Source organism: Lytechinus pictus, chromosome 2 (assembly GCF_037042905.1).
Source record: "Lytechinus pictus isolate F3 Inbred chromosome 2, Lp3.0, whole genome shotgun sequence".
NCBI classification, from domain to species: Eukaryota; Metazoa; Echinodermata; class Echinoidea; order Temnopleuroida; family Toxopneustidae; genus Lytechinus; species Lytechinus pictus.
In genome coordinates this window covers 42,369,776-42,388,968 of record NC_087246.1, presented here as the reverse complement: position 1 = coordinate 42,388,968, position 19,193 = coordinate 42,369,776, and the positions used below count along the sequence as shown (strand labels likewise).

The following is a 19,193-nucleotide window of genomic DNA, read 5'->3' as shown; positions in this document are numbered from 1 at the left end:
GTAGAGTGAACTGCTACATGTACAGTATGTTCCCAAGAACCATCCGTATTTGGAATACTCTCCCAAACGCTGCTGTAACTTCGACCTCTATAGCTGGCTTCCGGGGAGCAACATTGCCTATCATTCAGCAAATGTTGCCTCCCCCTCCCCTTAAGATGCTGTAAGAGGGACACACACGCACCACCCGCACACTGCACCTAGCACACTGTATATAGTGCACCAAGAATACCACCACAGGATCACCACATCACCTGAAGCACTGGCAGCACCTGACACAGCACAACCCTCTCCAGGACAGCGTGTACGCTTTTGGGAGAGTACTTCTTCAAGATTCAACAATAAACTTGCCTACCATTGAAATGTGATATGATGTCGAAGACCAGATAAAAAGGGAGTTTACACGGACGCAGACAATAGTGAAGGACATTATTTTAAGAGATCTCTGTACTAACATGATCGCCTCAGTACACCCGAACACACCCACCCACATTCACACACCCCCACACTCTGATAAACTGTGATACAATCGTAAAAATGTTAGTGTGTTATTGATTAATATGCCCTATATGTGGCGAAAGTTGGATCCGCGTGGGGGGTAGGGGCCACATGTATTACGGGCAAAGTGTCCGCCAGTATATTTCGTCGAATTCACGCCATTCTGTACACAAAATGTTATTATTCAGACGAAAATCATTTTGTCATGACGCAGTTTTATTTCGTATATGAAAGTTATTTTTTGTCACACGAAATGAATTTCGTCGAGACGAAATGTAATTGCGTCTACAAAATTCATTTCGTACCATATGAGATGAATTTTGCTATAACGAAATGTGATTTCGTGTACAAAATAGGCGCGCCAAGTGTCCAGTGGAAAATTTCGTCGAATTTACGCCATTCCGTACACAAAATTTGTTTTTCTCATACGAAAAACGTTTTGTCAATACGCAGTGTAATAACGTTAATAAATTTTATTTAGTACCACACGAAATGAATTTCGTCGAGACAAAATTAATTTCGCACCGTACGAAATGAATTTTGCTATAACGAAATGGATTGCGCCGACAAAATAAACTTCCTGTGGTACGAAAAGTTTGTTGTTGCGATGCAAAGATCTATTCTGTAAACGAATCGGACACTTGGTGCGCTAAGTCCGCCAAGTGTAAAAAAAATTAGTTTTGTGTCCGAAACCCGGAAATAAAAGGAAGTGGTCCGCAACGGCATTTACGCCCGCTCTGTCAAGGGGGGGGGGGGGGTACAAGAAGGGTGCTTATTGGCTGCCTTGCTCAAGTTGTTATGATAGCATCATTTTGTGGGACAGGCAAACCGATGAGACATAATGTAGTGAAATATTCAATATCGCTTTGAAATGTAATTTCATGTTTCCCTTTTTTTAAAAGACTTTTTTGTCCCTTTTACTGCGGGGGGGGGGGGGGGGCAAGGGAAATCAATGCTCTCCCATGACAAAAATATTAAATGTGTATCTGTCTAGTAGGGGATATAAAAAAGTCGCTGCCTTGCTCAAGCCGTTTTTGTCCCCCTTCAACTTACTTTGATTGATTGAATTCATTGTCATGCACAAATAAAAGTTGCATAAAAATTGTCTTGTGGCTCCTATTTCATGATACAGAACATATAACAAAATATGATTATTTTCTTATTTACGAGATAACTGGATATACTCATTTGATTTGCTTGTTCATTACGATGAACCAGCACGCCAAATATACAGTACACAATTTTCCTGCGCGCACGCTGCATCTCCCTATGAACGCACTATCCCAAGATCATCGCGCAATTTGGCGTCCATTTCCTCTCATGAGCCTGCTCGCAAGACATGTTACCACGCAAGGTGAGGGGTAGGTGGGAGGGTTCAAATGAGTATATCCAGTTATCTCGTAAATAAGAAAATAAACGCAAGTATTTTTATAATTTACTATCAATAACTGGGATAAACTCATTTGATTTGCTAGACCAACACGGATTCAACGTGAAGGGAGGCATGTCTAGACTAAGAAAGATACTGCTATCTGAGAATTTGGAGGGAGAAGACGTGTTTTTGCTTTGCTCTGAATATTGTCAACAAATACTTGGAAATACTTGGAAATGACTGCTACATTTTACATTGTGTGAAAGCTAATTGGACACCAAAGCCAGTGATGTGATTTTTATTGTTTGACTTTTGAAAACTGCGACGTTATCGTCGGTAAGAACATTAATTTTCGTCAATTTTAATATTCAATCTTGTTTGAAAATCAACATCACGCGCGAGATACTAACGCGCATCACTAAGACGCATATGCCCTTACAAAAAAATCCAATGGTAAATCAATGGTACATGAATGGTAGCTTCAATGGTATATGGTATTTCAATGGTATTTGAATGGTGGCATCTGAATGGTGAATGGTGTTTCAATGGTGGAGTCTGAATGGTGTATGGTGTTTAAATGGTGGAGTCTGAATGGTGAATGGTAGAGTCTGAATGGTGAATGGTGGAGTCTGAATGGTGAATGGTGGACTCTGAATGGTGAATGGTGGAGTCTGAATGGTAAATGGTGCTTTAATGGTGGAGTCTGAATGGTGAAAGGGGTTTTAATCGAATGATCTGAATGGTGAATGGTGTTTTTATGGTTGGGTCTGAATGGTGAATGGTGTTTTAATGGTAGAGTGTGTATGGTGAATGGTGTTTTGCGATGGCAATGGTAGCCAGTGTTCCACTGGTGGAAGTCTGTATGGTGAATGGTGTTTAATGGTAGTCTGTATGGTGAATGGTATTTTAATGGTGATGTCAATGGTAGCCAGTGTTCAAATTGTAGAAGTCTGTGTGGTGAATGGTGTTTAATGGTAGTCTGTTTGGTGAATGGTGTTTTAATTGTGATGAAAATGGTAGATAGCTTTGTGATAAATGGTGTATGGTATTCTGTATGGTGAGTGGTATTTAAATTGTGATGCCAATGGTAACCAGTGTTCAAATGGTAGAAGTATGTGTGGTGAATGGTGTTTAATGGTAGCGTGTATGGTGAATGGTATTTCAATTGTGATGTCAATGGTAGCCAGTGTTCCACTGGTGGAAATATGTGTGGTGAATGGTGTTTAATGGTCATCTGTATGGTGAATGGTATTTTAATTGTGATGTCAATGGTAACCAGTTTTCAAATGGTAGAAGTCTGTGTGATGAATATGTTTAATGGTAGTGTGTATGGTGAATGGTATTTTGATAATGATGTCAATGGTAACCAGTGTTCAAATGGTAAAAGTCTGTGTGATGAATATGTTTAATGGTAGTGTGTATGGTGAATGGTAATTCAATTGTGATGTCAATGGTAGCCAGTGTTCCACTGGTGGAAGTATGTGTGGTGAATGGTGTTTAATGGTAGTCTGTACGGTGAATGGTATTTTAATTGTGGTGGCAATGGCAACCAGCGCTTAAGTCTGTATGTGAATGGTGTTTTATGGTAGCGTGTATGGTGAATGGTATTTCAATTGTGATGTCAATGGTAGCCAGTGTTCCACTGGTGGAAGTATGTGTGGTGAATGGTGTTTAATGGTAGTCTGTACGGTGAATGGTATTTTAATTGTGGTGGCAATGGCAACCAGCGCTTAAGTCTGTATGTGAATGGTGTTTTATGGTAGCGTGTATGGTGAATGGTATTTCAATTGTGATGTCAATGGTAGCCAGTGTTCCACTGGTGGAAGTATGTGTGGTGAATGGTGTTTAATGGTAGTCTGTATGGTGAATGGTATTTCAATTGTGATGTCAATGGTAGCCAGTGTTCAAATGGTAGAAGTCTGTGTGGTGTTTAATGGTAGTGTGTATGGTGAATGGTATTTCAATTGTGATGTCAATGGTAGCCAGTGTTCAAATGATAGAAGTCTGTGTAATGAATATGTTTAATGGTAGTCTGTATGGTGAATGGTATTTCAATTGTGATGTCAATGGTAGCCAGTGTTCCACTGGTGGAAATATGTGTGGTGAATGGTGTTTAATGGTAGTGTGTATGGTGAATGGTATTTCAATTGTGATGGCAATGGTAGCCAGTGTTCAAATGGTAGAAGTCTGTGTGATGAATATGTTTAATGGTAGTGTGTATGGTGAATGGTAATTCAATTGTGATGTCAATGGTAGCCAGTGTTCCACTCGTGGAAGTATGTGTGGTGAATGGTGTTTAATGGTAGTCTGTACGGTGAATGGTATTTTGATTGTGGTGGCAATGGCAACCAGCGCTTAAGTCTGTATGTGAATGGTGTTTTATGGTAGTGTGTATGGTGAATGGTATTTCAATTGTGATGTCAATGGTAGCCAGTGTTCCACTGGTGGAAGTATGTGTGGTGAATGGTGTTTAATGGTAGTCTGTATGGTGAATGGTATTTCAATTGTGATGTCAATGGTAGCCAGTGTTCAAATGGTAGAAGTCTGTGTGGTAAATGGTGTTTAATGGTAGTCTGTATGGTGAATGGTATTTCAATTGTGATGTCAATGGTAGCCAGTGTTCCACTGGTGGAAGTATGTGTGGTGAATGGTGTTTAATGGTAGTCTGTACGGTGAATGGTATTTTAATTGTGGTGGCAATGGCAACCAGCGCTTAAGTCTGTATGTGAATGGTGTTTTATGGTAGTGTGTATGGTGAATGGTATTTCAATTGTGATGTCAATGGTAGCCAGTGTTCCACTGGTGGAAGTATGTGTGGTGAATGGTGTTTAATGGTAGTCTGTATGGTGAATGGTATTTCAATTGTGATGTCAATGGTAGCCAGTGTTCAAATGGTAGAAGTCTGTGTGGTAAATGGTGTTTAATGGTAGTCTGTATGGTGAATGGTATTTCAATTGTGATGTCAATGGTAGCCAGTGTTCAAATGGTAGAAGTATGTGTGGTGAATGGTGTTTAATGGTAGTCTGTATGGTGAATGGTATTGTAGCAGCTCGTGTTAGCTGTGTCACAAAGTCACCAAGAATCTTAATCTTAGAAGCATTTTAAATAAGCACTTTAAATAATGGAGATGGGAATCTTAGTAATCTTAGCAATCCTAGCAATCCTTACCCAGATAAACAATATGCTCTCATGCCAGAGTGGTCTGGTTGAGTAAGAGAGGTATGTTAATGATGTGTGCAATGAGCCATGCATGAATGCTGCTGTATGTTGCATGTGCTTGCCACTGGGCAGAGCAATTTTTACACTGGTCAAGACAGGACCTATGTGCTGAGTGAGTGATTGGGGAGTGATTAGAGATGTACAGGACCTAAATACTTGGTATTTTAATTGTGGTGGCAATGGCAACCAGCGCTTAAGTCTGTATGTGAATGGTGTTTTATGGTAGCGTGTATGGTGAATGGTATTTCAATTGTGATGTCAATGGTAGCCAGTGTTCCACTGGTGGAAGTATGTGTGGTGAATGGTGTTTAATGGTAGTCTGTATGGTGAATGGTATTTCAATTGTGATGTCAATGGTAGCCAGTGTTCAAATGGTAGAAGTCTGTGTGGTGTTTAATGGTAGTGTGTATGGTGAATGGTATTTCAATTGTGATGTCAATGGTAGCCAGTGTTCCACTGGTGGAAGTATGTGTGGTGAATGGTGTTTAATGGTAGTCTGTACGGTGAATGGTATTTTAATTGTGGTGGCAATGGCAACCAGCGCTTAAGTCTGTATGTGAATGGTGTTTTATGGTAGTGTGTATGGTGAATGGTATTTCAATTGTGATGTCAATGGTAGCCAGTGTTCCACTGGTGGAAGTATGTGTGGTGAATGGTGTTTAATGGTAGTCTGTATGGTGAATGGTATTTCAATTGTGATGTCAATGGTAGCCAGTGTTCAAATGGTAGAAGTCTGTGTGGTAAATGGTGTTTAATGGTAGTCTGTATGGTGAATGGTATTTCAATTGTGATGTCAATGGTAGCCAGTGTTCAAATGGTAGAAGTATGTGTGGTGAATGGTGTTTAATGGTAGTATGGTGATGGTATTGTAGCAGCTCGTGTTAGCTGTGTCACAAAGTCACCAAGAATCTTAATCTTAGAAGCATTTTAAATAAGCACTTTAAATAATGGAGATGGGAATCTTAGTAATCTTAGCAATCCTAGCAATCCTTACCCAGATAAACAATATGCTCTCATGCCAGAGTGGTCTGGTTGAGTAAGAGAGGTATGTTAATGATGTGTGCAATGAGCCATGCATGAATGCTGCTGTATGTTGCATGTGCTTGCCACTGGGCAGAGCAATTTTTACACTGGTCAAGACAGGACCTATGTGCTGAGTGAGTGATTGGGGAGTGATTAGAGATGTACAGGACCTAAATACTTATATATTTTGGGATGGCATCGACGGAAAACCGGGCAAGACAGGCCTGGAAGAAGACTCCTCTCAGCTCCACAGTATGGCTCTGACAACAGTAAGTTATATTTACCTGTTTTAGTAATATTTCTCAGATTCATTCATAGTTTTTTTAATAATGTATATCATCCAGAAATAGGGCGTGGCACCCGAACTAATCTCAGATTCATTATGGGCAATTGGTTAAGTTTATCTTTTGCTAAAAAGGAATGAAGGTAACCATTTGAGTAATTTGATTAATTCAAATTTGATCATTTGATGTATTTTATATTTTTGCTATACATGTATATATTCATATCATTTTGCCATGAAGAAGTCAACCTGCTAAAGGGTTTTGTTTTGTAAAGAGAATAATGTGCCCTGATAAGTAAGAATGTGCTCTATGGACAGATGTTTTGTTTTTCCTTCATAGATATTGGAAAGGGGGCAATTTAATTTATCCATTTAAGTTTATGCTCAGTTGAAAGAAAATTGATACAAGGAATAGAAGAATTATGTTTCTTGAATAATCCTGTACTTTAATGTACTTTGTATAATTATGTAGCTTTAACAGGCAATAACTGTTTTGGATTTAAATTGATGTAATCCAGTTGTAATATTCATATTGGTGCATTTTACAATTATAGTTGATATAATATTATTTTTCTGATTTATCACAAATGTTCCGGTATGTTTCTTGTGCATGAAAAAAACAGTCATGCCATAAACAATTTTAGAAAAGATTGTATTAATATCTATATTTAGAATATTCGCAACTTTATGCTGTGACCTGTAGGCTGTATATATATTGTTTTTAACAGGGGTCAGGCAGCTGGGTTCCGATTCCGATAGAGATTCCGATGATTTGAATTCTGATTCTGGGACAAGTCCTCCAGGATGGACTCTGTTCAACCACCATGATGCGAGTCTCCATCTACTAGACGCGTAGCATCGGTGTATTTTTGTTGATAATCACTACGACAAGCTTTCGTCGAGGATGGAACGCATGTTCATTGAAGGCCTGATGTAAGAACAGTCCATATGAGTTGAGAACATTCGCGGACTTATTTTTTGTTAATTGATTTTGCTGCAGAATCATACAGCGCAATTAGCAATTTCTTTGAGATTTTATAGTAATCTGAATTATGAGCTCAATTATAAGTTGGCCACTTAAATTATTGCAGTACGCCAATGTTGTACTTATACCAAAAAGGAATAATTGTTTTTCGTAGGAAAAACTGGGAAGTGAATATGTACACAATTCACTATTTGGGAGCATGATTGTTAGACAATTGTCATCTGAATGTTTAGGTCAGATTGAATCATTTACATCTGAGCTTGCATGTATATTGTTTATGTAAATGGAGATTGTTTAATGTGTTATGTGAAAATCACTGAGATAATGTTCATTCTGAGGTTGGAGAAAACCAATTGAAGATACTTGATTAATAAATCACATTTTCTTGATTTGAATATATGTATCAATGCATTGAATTTGATTTATTATTGTTGTGTAAATTCTTAGTCAACTTATCTATATAACCAGAATAGCACCTATCGCCAGATAATGCAAAAACAGTGCATGAATCTGACAAGCTGTGGCCTGTTTGTTAAATAATATTGCAGTTTAGATAGACTTGTAAATAAGGCTCATTTTAGTTTTAATTCCGTTAGCGCAACCACCTAGTTCTTTTGACCTTTTAATCTTTTCCTTCAGCTTCTTTGTTTATAAACAATAAAATTCTCCCACGCTCTGTACGTGACCTTTTTAGGTCCACGTGACTTTTGGTTGTTTCTCGCCACACACGTGCCTTTTTTTGGATGCGCGCATTCATTTCTTTTGACATTTCCTTGACTGGCGGTGGTTGCGGTAGCGATGTACGTTCCTGGTGTGCTAAGTCAACTTTTGGAGGTAATATGCTTGTAATTCGTAGTTATCCATTTGTTTCTTTAAGAAATTGTATTAGATAGAAAATCTCTCTAAGTCTTATTCTAGATGTCTGGCTAGCAATCACAGTCTTTATATGGATAGATTTTTGATAAATAGCAAACACATTTTAGTCCTTCTTGGACATTTTTCCTTTTTGTATTGTTTAGCTGTGATTGGTCGGATTTTTTGAGCTTTCTGATTGGTGCGTTTTACACCAATCTGATTGGACGAAAGTCTAGTTTGGTAGAAAATTTGGCTGATTGTGGGGAATGATCCCCAGAAGTTCGAGAATTAGCGTTTGGTCAACAAGGGCTCTGCTCTTAGCTCAGTTCATTAATTTTTCTTCGTCTTGGTAGCTTCGCTCAATGCACTGATCTCGCTTTGCCATTTGAGAACAATAATCATCAAACTTCATTTCATTGATTTATTTCGCCAACCGCTTTGGATCTATTTACCTGGTACTTTGAACTAGTGTCTTATTGAGCGATGGACTTGAATTTCGACTGCTCTTACTCTTAGTAATTGTCTTCTCATCATCGAACATTGTCTTATTCGTCAACCTCATCATAGAGCTTTAGAGTTCCACGACATCGAACATTATCTTATTCTTACTCGTCAACCTCATCATCAAATTTTAGTCAATCACGACATCGAACTTTGTCATCTTATTCGTCAACTTGATCATCGAAGTTTAGTCGATCAACGACATAGAAGTCGAACTTCGTCATTATCTTATTCGTCAACTTGATCATCAAAGTTTAGTCGATCAACGACATCGAAGTCGAACTTCGTCATTAATTATCTTATTCGTCAACTTGATCATCGAACATTGTCGTCATCTTAATTATTCGTCAACTTGATCATTGAACTTAAGTCGATCAACGAAGTCGAACATTGTTGTCCTCTTACATTTGAAATAGTTTAAATTTCCATGGCTATGCTTGGTCGTGTTAGAACTGTTCCAAAGGTACCTCATTTGTGTAATTCTTACTACCGTAATGCCCACAATGATGTGAATTTTATGTATGATAACAGTGTGTATATTTGTCTGGTCTCGGGTATTCATACCATATCTATCAAACATTTCTTGTAACAAATTATGTTTCCAGTGAAATCAGTTTTTCCTCAATCTTTGGATAGGAACCCACATTCCTCAACAAAAACACTGCCTGAATACTGTAAATGCATATGAGTTGACTGTCATAACAAAACAAATTGTCTTCTTTTTTTTTTCAAGTAATATTTTTATTGAAGTATCATTCCTATAGAAAACAAAAGTTATGTAACAAACTATTAATGTTTGGTTCTTCCGGGGACAAAGTGGGATTGATTAGGTATGGTAACACAGGAACTTATTCTTTAATTCTTGCCAAACTATAATATGCTATATAATTATCTGTATGCACATAGGGATGGCCGGGGGGGGGGGGGGCACTGAAGGAAACTCCATTATGTAGGCCCTTCTGTCCCTCAGCTTTATGTCAATTATTCTACCCCCACATAAATAATTTCAAAAATTTAATTCAGTGCAATTTTACCCAGCATCAATAATTTGAATATTCAACCGGGTGATTTTTGTATAGTTAATGCCCATTTTAATGGGCTGAAGTATGAACATATCCCGGGGGGGCCACTTACATTGACGAGTGGATACCATGCGCGACCAAGAAAACACGTAAAAAGGATGTCTTTTTCAAGATAGGGCACGTTACGTACGTAACGTGATTAGGGTGTCAAAAACACAAAAATAATGAAAAAAGGGTATCTATTTCGCTAGGAAAGCTACGTGTTTAGGGTCACATTTGCGGGGATGATCAAACAAAATTAAAATGTTGTATAAAGGATGTCCTTTTTGCCCCAACACTGCGTGTTTAGAGTCCCGATTTGCGCGAGGTGAGGAAGGTGGGGCCATACTAAACCAAATGGTGTGTAAATTAGATAAACACAACAATAAAATATCGCTGTATACTTGTTTAGGGGTTCATTTCAGGGAATACTTGCCAAGAGTATAGTTTTGTTTCCAATGCTTGTTAAGGGTAGGGTTTCAGACGCCAATATACTTGTTAAGGGGTGCATTTTCAGAACATGGAAAATACGTGTTTAGGGTGCTTTTTGAGACCCCGTGGTCGCGCATGGTATCCACTTGTCAATGGAAGTGGCCCCCCCCCGGGGAACATATAAACTAGCATTATATGGTATTTGAAATCTGGCTGAAGCATTTCTAATTACATGTATGTTCTTCATTATTCATGTTAAACTTCATTTCTGGTCAAGACAGTTAGACAGAATGAGCAGTTAGTAATCAAAAGGTTGAACATTAATTTGACATAGCAAGCGCATACTATTGTATTTTAGATGTGTATATACATGTATATATATATTTGTCAGTGTGTGAAAGGTGTAAGTTTTTACTTCATGTTTTAACTACCAATTTATATAGGAATGTTTGAGGCAGTTTTCTGTGTTGCATGTTACTTTTTTGTCGATAGCTCAAATTTTTGGGATCACAGTGTAAAAAAATCATACATTTTAGGTTATGTTTGTATTCATGTACCAAAGACAAAGATACAGTATTTTTTTTTATGCAAAGGTGCAGAGCCATGTGCTATATTTATATTGCTTTTTTTTTCTAGAAATAAAAGATATTATTGAAAGTTTAAATTAAAATCATATCCTTTTGGTATATAATTTATGCACTTATATTTATTATTGACTGTATGTACATATTTTGTATTACGTTGTCTGCATTTATCATGCTTGCTTTATATTATACCAATGACTCAATTTGTAATAGTATACACTGTCTAATTTTTGCCCACTATTCACTAGTTTGCCATAAAGTAAATAAAAAAATTTGAGTGGTATACTAATAATAGTAGTTAAATAGTAGACAAATAGTTTATTTTGTTTAATCGTAAGCCTATGGAACTAAATGGTGGCAAAATGGTAGATCGTGTATGGTAGATAAATGGTGGATTATTTGTGGTAACCCAATGGTAGACTCTGTATGGTAAACCAACGGTGGATTATTTATGGTAACCCAATGGTAGACCAATGGTACACTTTTTATGGTAGACCAATGGTGCACTTTATGGTAGCCCAATGGTAGATTATATATGGTAGTCCAATGGTGGTCTCTATGGTAGAGGAGTGGTGGATTGTGAATGGTGTTTCAATGGTAGATGAATGGTGGACTGTGAATGGTATGTCTATGGTAGACGAGTGGTGGATTGTGAATGGTGTTTCAATGGTAGAAGAATAGTAGACTGTGAATTGTATGTCTATGGTAGACGAGTGATGGATTGTGAATGGTGTTTCAATGGTAGACGTTTGGTGGATTGTGAATGGTGTTTCAATGGTAGATGAATGGTGGACTGTGAATGGTATGTCTATGGTAGACGATTGGTGGATTGTGAATGGTGTTTCAATGGTAGATGAATGGTGGACTGTGAATGGTATGTCTATGGTAGACGAATGGTGGATTGTGAATGGTGTTTCAATGGTAGATGAATGGTGGATTGTGAATGGTATGTCGAATGGTACATTTCAATGGTGGATGAATGGTACCAATGGTACAATTTATATGGTATTTTCAATGGATGAATGGTACCATTCATTTACCATTGATATGCAAATTTGTCCGAAAAATGTAAATTAGGTTGAATGGTACATTTCAATGGTGGATGAATGGTACCAATGATACATTTTGAATGGTATTTTCAAATGGTATTCTACTGGTATACTCCAGATGAATATTCCACTGGTACTGCCGAATGGTATTCCACTGGTACTTCCGAATGGTACTTCTGAACTTCCAAATGGTATTCCACTGGTACTTCCAAATGGTATTCCAATGGTAAACCAGCAATTTTTTTTGTAAGGGTGACTTTACGCTAAAAGGCATCTTTGAAGCGCAACATCCATCTCCATCCATCTCATCCAAATCAGGTCGGGTCAGTGTGACGTCATCGATAAACAGAGTATGCCAGGACCTAAGAAAAATCAGTCCATAACGTTCGAAGATTTCATTGAAATCAAGTCTGAACTTCAAAAACTAAACAAAACACTAACATCACAACTCAATGAAATTAAATCTGGTCAAGATGAGCTTTGAAAATCTGCTGAATTCTTTAGCGATAAAGTGGATGAGCTCACTGCGAGGTGAAAAGGCTGAGTAGTGAGAATGCTTCTATGAAGAAAGAAAATGAGGATCTGAAAGCAAAGATGACGACACTTGAACACCAAGTGAATGATTTGGATCAATATCACAGAAGGATCAACTTAGAAGTGGCAGGTGTTCCTGAGAAGGAAGGTGAGAATGTGAGGGAGGCTGTCCTTCACGTCATGAAGAAAATTTCACCAGAGGTATCCAACGACGACATTGATGTGACACATCGACTTGGTCAGAGAAGTGAAGGTGGTCCAGCCAGACCAATCATCGTTAGATTCACAACCAGAAGGATGAGGGATACTCTATACTCAGGCCGGAAAAAACTGAGGGAAACATCAACCCGTCAACTGGGATTCTCAAGAGATGAAGGAAAGGTGTTTCTCAATGAAAATCTAGCCCCAGCTAAGAGGTCTCTCCTGAAGAAGGCGAATGACGAGAGAAAGAAGGCGGGATACAAGTTCTTATGGACAGTGAATGGCACCATTCTGGTGAGGAAGAGCCCGAATGTTCCACCGGTTGCTATTCATCGAGAAGAGGATCTGAACAAAATTAAGTAAAACTCTCTCACGCATATATGTTTATATTATACTGGTGTTTCATGTAAATAATGATTGACTTTGATATGATTACGAACATTTCTAATGATTCCAATGATGTTATTAATAATATTGGTGCTAATAATGATGAACTTAAAATTGATTTAGATCCAAATGATGGGGCTTCGAGTGTCATATCCTCAAACTACTACACTCAGGCTTCAGCCAAAAACATTTTCAAAGGTTTACCTTCTTCCTGCTTGTCTATTTTGCATCTAAATATCAGAAGCCTTAACAAGAATTTTGAACAATTTCGTTTATTTTTAGATAACTCAGGTGTTCCCCAAAATACAGTAATAGGTTTAACTGAGACATGGCTGTCAGATAAATATATTAATATGAATGCACTCCCAGGTTATGATATACTTACAAATAATCGTGTTGATAAAATTGGTGGTGGTCTTGCAATTTTTGTGCCGAGTCAATTTGAGTATGTTATTATTGAAGACATGAATTTAATGAATGAAACTGCAGAAACTTTATTTATTGAAATTAGTGATCGTGATAACAGAAAAACTGTATTGGGAGTTGTTTATAAGCCTCCTCGAAGCAATAGTGCCGATTTTCTAGACACTTTAAATAATTTACTACATTATCATTCTGTTCAAAACTAAAGATGTATCATAATGGGAGACTTTAACTATGACCTGTTAGCGAGTGATACTAATATTTTTGCAAATGACTTTTTAGAGACATTCCTTTCTGCCTCCTTTTTGCCACATATTTCTCGACCCACTAGAATCACTAAAACTTCCGCTACTCTGATTGACAATTTTTTCTCCAATATACGTTCAGAATTTAAAGCTGGTATAATTATTTCAGACATGTCTGATCATTTCACAATTTTCATGTATTGTTCTAATCAATATCAGCCAAACAAACTTCCCGATTACGTATCTAAGAGGCGTGTGTATAGTGATATAAATATATCTCGTTTGAAACAGAGTTTAGAAGAAGAATCTTGGGATGATGTATTTAGTACAGAATGTGTTGACGAGTCCTACGAAACATTTATTGATATCTTCATGAGTCATGTTAATGAAAATATTCCTTTTGCAAAGCCCAAGTCCAAAAATTATAAAAGATCACCCAGACTACCTTGGATAACGAATTCAATTCTTCGTTCGATAAATAGAAAAAATCGATTATACTATAAATATATATCAAGATTAACTGAGAATACTCGGAGCCAATATACTAATTATAAGAATATACTTAACAGGGGTCATCCGTACTGCTAAAAAGGCATATTACCATGATCAATTTAATGAATGCAAGAATGATCTTTAAAAAACATGGAAATTGGTAAATTCTACCATCAATAATGGACCAAAGTTTTCAAAGATAACTAAGCTTATGCATAATGATTCTATTATTGAAGATAAAGTTCAGATGGCAAATATTTTCAACAATTACTTTTCACAAGTTGGATTTAAGCTCTCTAGAAGTATACCAACAAACTCCCATTCATTTCATCAATATCTGGGGATAGAAATCAAAGTTCTATGTTTTTCTCTCCTACGAACGCACAGGAGATAATTAAAATTATATCTAGCCTAAAATCAAATAAAAGTGCAGGATTTGATAACATTGATAACAACCTTTTACAAAAAACTATGAATTATATAATTGACCCTCTTATTTATATATTCAATTTGTCATTATCATCGGGAAATATTCCAAAATCAATGAAAATTTCTAAGATAATACCAGTCTTCAAAAAAGGTGATAGTTCTTAAGCAAGTAATTATAGACCGATTTCATTGCTTACAAACTTATCTAAAATTCTTTAAAAATTGGTTCACATACGAACCATATGTTTTTTTAAAAAGCACAACATCCTATCCGATACTCAATTTGGTTTCCGGGAAAAGAGTAGCACTTCCCACGCAATACTTTCTTTAGTTCAAACAGTTGCCAAAGCTTATGACAAGTCTTCAAATACGATTGGTTTGTTTTTAGATTTTTCAAAAGCATTCGATACAGTTGATCATAACATTCTCCTTTATAAACTTTCTCATTATGGAATAAGAGGGGAACCACTAAAGTGGTTCAAGAATTATCTAACCGGGCGTTCACAGTTCGTTTCACTTGATTGTAATATTTCTGAACGTAAACCTGTCCTTTGTGGAGTTCCACAGGGCAGCATTCTTGGCCCACTTTTGTTCATTACTTATATAAATGATATTGATATGTCATCTAGATTGCTTCAATTTATACTTTTCGCTGATGACTCTAATATATTTCTGTCGCACCCCGACCCAGAGCAATTGACGCAAATATTCAATGACGAACTAAAAAATGTGTCTAATTGGATAACAGCTAACAAACTCTCTCTTAACCTAGAAAAAACTAGCTACATGCTATTTAGCAACAAGATTACGAGTGTACCAAAAGATGTAATTTAAAAATGATATTGTCATTCAAAGAGTGCGATCTACTAAATTTTTGGGACTGATCATTGACGAAAAACTTTCTTGGAAAGCACATATTGATAATATTTGTAAAATCATTGCTCGCAACATCGGTGTCATTAGAAAATTAAGTTACTTCTTACCCCATTATATTTTGTTATCATTGTATTCAACGTAAATTTTACCTTCCTTGAATTACGGAGTTGTTGCGTGGGGTAATGCAGCGAATTCTCAAATTAATAGACTTTTTATTTTACAAAAAAGAGTGATTCGTATTATTAGTCATGCAGAATTCAGGGCACATACAAATATTCTGTTTTTGAGAAATAAAGTCTTGAAGGTTAAAGATTTATATTCTTTTCAACTCGGACAGTTAATGTTCAAGTTTATCAATAAACAATTACCGTTACCTTTTAATAATATGTTTGTAAAAAATGATACAATTCATAAGCACTTCACTCGCCAGGCGAATTCCTTTCATTTACCTCTGAATAGAACATCGTTTGCACAGAAGACATTTGTTTTTACTGGTCCAAAATTATGGAATTCTTTTTCAAAGGATATTATACAATGTAATTCAATACACAATTTCAAAGGAAAACTTAAAAAATATCTTCTGAATTCATATTAGATTATTGTTTTTTCCCAAAGTAATGTAATTCAGAACTTAATATGTAAATGTGTTTATTACTTTCTCTTTGTATATATGTTTAATCGTTTTATGATTTCTGTATACAGTGTATACTGAATCATTTATTTTTATTATTATTCATTTATTTTTATTTTTATTTGTTTATTTTTTATTCATTTTACATATATATATATATACATATATATACTGTTTATTTCTTTATTTTATCTTATTTTTTATTCATAAAATTTACTTATAAAAGGGGGCCTTCACCCTACAAGCTCTGCTTTTTAGTTGGTCTCCTTCCCTTTCGATTTCATGGTATTATTGTATTACAAAAAAATGATTTAAATGTTATATTTTGTAAATATGTATGTTGAACTATCATTGTAAATGTAAAAAGATTGAAAGAGAAAATAAATGAATTGAAAAAAAACAAACAATTGAATTGAAAGAAAGTGCGTACAAAAATAGGGAGATGAAGACACGAAAGGCCGATGCCTTAAGGACAGAGGAGACAAATAAGGCCTCATGTGAAGAAAGGTCCTTAAGAACAAGGAATTAGAAGAGCGCCAAAAAGGCGGTCCTCAAGATGTCGTATACGACGATTCCATAGAAAGAGCCCAAGAAGAATGATACTAAAGTATCATGGGCCCTCGGCCTAGTGTCAGAAGGAGAACATCATCACCAACTGACTTGATCGTTTCAACAATCCAGCGTGAAAAGATGTCTCGAGAAGCTGCCGCGAACGGCTTGCGCGACAAAACAACCAACTTCACAGAGTTGGGAATTGTCTGAAGAATGGCAAACAAAGATGAGGGTTAGAAGTCCCGGCAACGGTCCGGGAGCGATGCATAAGTATGCAAAACTGTAAATGGTTATATATAAACAGATACAGGAGGGATCTCGACTGATAGACAGACAAAAGATACCCTGAATACCGACCCAAGAGGGAGTTAGTCAAGCGTCAAGAACGACCGACAGGTGCCATGACGGACTAAGCCATACAAGCTCAACGTTAGAGAAGAACTTTAGAGGTTGTAAGATTCGGATTGAAGGTATTAATCATCCGTAACCGGAGGGATGATAATTGCCGATGATCAAAAAACGATCCGATTTTGTTGAAAATTTCGACAAGAATCGTGATCGGAAGAATGAAACTTGTACGATTCAGTAAGTGATCAATCAATCAATCTGAGAAGGCGACAGCGGGGCTAATAAAAGCCACGGTCAAGTCACCGGCTTAATAATTTAAGCCAAGCCGCAACCATGCAAACGAAGAAATGCGAGATATCTCAGAAGACCCCGCGTGGGAGAAGGCGCCCAGAATTCGATATCTGTCTCAAATGCGTGAGGGCAGAACATCTGCAGAATTCTGATAGAGAGCTGTGGCAGGATGTTTCCAGCAGTCCGATAAGGACATGGAACGACAGAGAGTAAGGTTGAAGTAAACCACGCGTAACAACGGCCCTGTCCTATCAAGGTTAGGGACGGAAACTGGCAAAGAGTGTCTAAGTCCTCGCTTGACGAAACAAGCGGAGGAGAAAGGCGACTTGAGGAAAATAATCACCAATATTTCCCTCAGTCTGCGATGAGAACCAGTGGTTTCTCTGGTGATCGCAAGGGCAAGCACCGCTGGCGCCGGTTGCAACAGCATGGAACAGTCCGATATCGGTAAGATAAGGAGTTCCGAGAAGCTGCGGGGGGCGGCAAAAATGATGCCCTAAGCAGCGGGGGATGAGAATCTAAGCTTCTAAAAAGAAGAAGTCCAGTGAAGTAAATCACTTTCATGGAGGGACTCATCCACAGTCGGCCCGAGAGAAAGCGGGTCGTGGTGATCGTGGTTAGACAGGCATAAGTATGCATACACACACGTATACATTTTATACATAAATGTATATCCACCACGATTACATCATCCTCGGTCACGCAGTGACCATGGTCACATACATAGCATGGAAGGAGGATGAAAGCAGCCTGCGAGGCGACTCAAGTGTGCCGAGTGAAAAAGCTTCTAAAAAAGAAGACAACTCGACACACGGGCACGGTAAATGCATCGACCGTAGCCCACTCCACACGAGGAAGCGGCGGAGACGCCCGCAAGCTTGACCCACATAGAGGGCAGTCTATCAGATAGACTGTTTGAGCTCGACCGATGGCCTGGTGGCGGACAGTTTGGAGTGAACTCGCCGACCCGACAGAAAAAACCTGGGGCTTGAAACAACCCTGAACGCACGTACACAGCCGACAATCTAAAGAGATATATGGCTGTTTCTTTCCACCGAGATGATGCTTACCCGACCGGGAAAGACTCGGGGAACAAGTTGTGAATGTCAACAGGAGGGGTATCTGGGCGTTCGGTGCGGGTGCTGCCGGCGGGGTCCGGGGGGACGACCGATGATGGCAGATCGGGCAGGGCTCGCACGAGCCGCCCGAATACGAGACAAATAGCTTACAAAATAACCATAATGCACCGGGTGGTGAAGGCATAGCGATTATTAAGTATAGGAGAACTATTAATCGCCGTGACATTCAGATCCGATATTTATGCTCATAAGCTCGGCAGAGCTACGAGATAGTGAGACATACCGCTGAGCGGTGATGGTGCTAATATCGGAGTCGCCCTCACTACAGCGGCGATCGCTGGAGGACGGGTGTCTGTACTAGCCCTGACTCTAACCTCACAAGGAAGAGAAGGAGTTAAAAGTAAAGACAGGGCACCCTTACTTTCGTATAGAAAGTGAGGTTCAGGCCAAAAGCTGACAGTCCCGTCACCTGGGCGGACGGTCCGCGGGCGTGATAGGTTGCCCTCTCAAAAACAGCCAAACATTCTCATGAGAGAAGGAAGGCATGCGGTATGTTAGAAATTCTTATCTCCAATCTACAGGCCCGCCTAGGGGGTAGAATGGAGAGAGTTACCGCTGAAAGAGCCGTTGCCGTAAGCGATGCCCGGTCAAACTGTGAAGCTTGACGTAGAGGGCGAATTCGGGAGTACCTGCATATTAATGGGGGATACCCCTGCAGGTGAACTCGCCGACGGCTCCCCGGAGTGCGGGCTGGCGGGAGAAACTCAATCCGCTCAATGCCCGACACCGGCAATAATACCGACAGAAAGCAGCCAAGCGGCTGCAGCGTCCAACCAGCGACATACG

At 38.3% G+C, this 19,193-nt stretch overlaps 1 protein-coding gene across 1 annotated transcript; it reads left to right on the top strand.

The window, feature by feature from the left end:
* Positions 1 to 12,453: 12,453 nt before the first annotated feature.
* On the top strand, positions 12,454 to 12,957 carry LOC129279487 (uncharacterized). The gene has a single exon (XM_054915597.1). The coding sequence runs from the start codon at positions 12,454 to 12,456 to the stop codon at positions 12,955 to 12,957; it is 504 nt and encodes a 167-aa protein (XP_054771572.1).
* The last annotated feature ends 6,236 nt before the right edge of the window (positions 12,958 to 19,193 follow it).

Excerpts from the sequence above, each read along its gene's own strand:
- LOC129279487 (XM_054915597.1), top strand. The coding sequence starts at position 12,454 with ATGACGACACTTGAACACCAAGTGAATGATTTGGATCAATATCACAGA.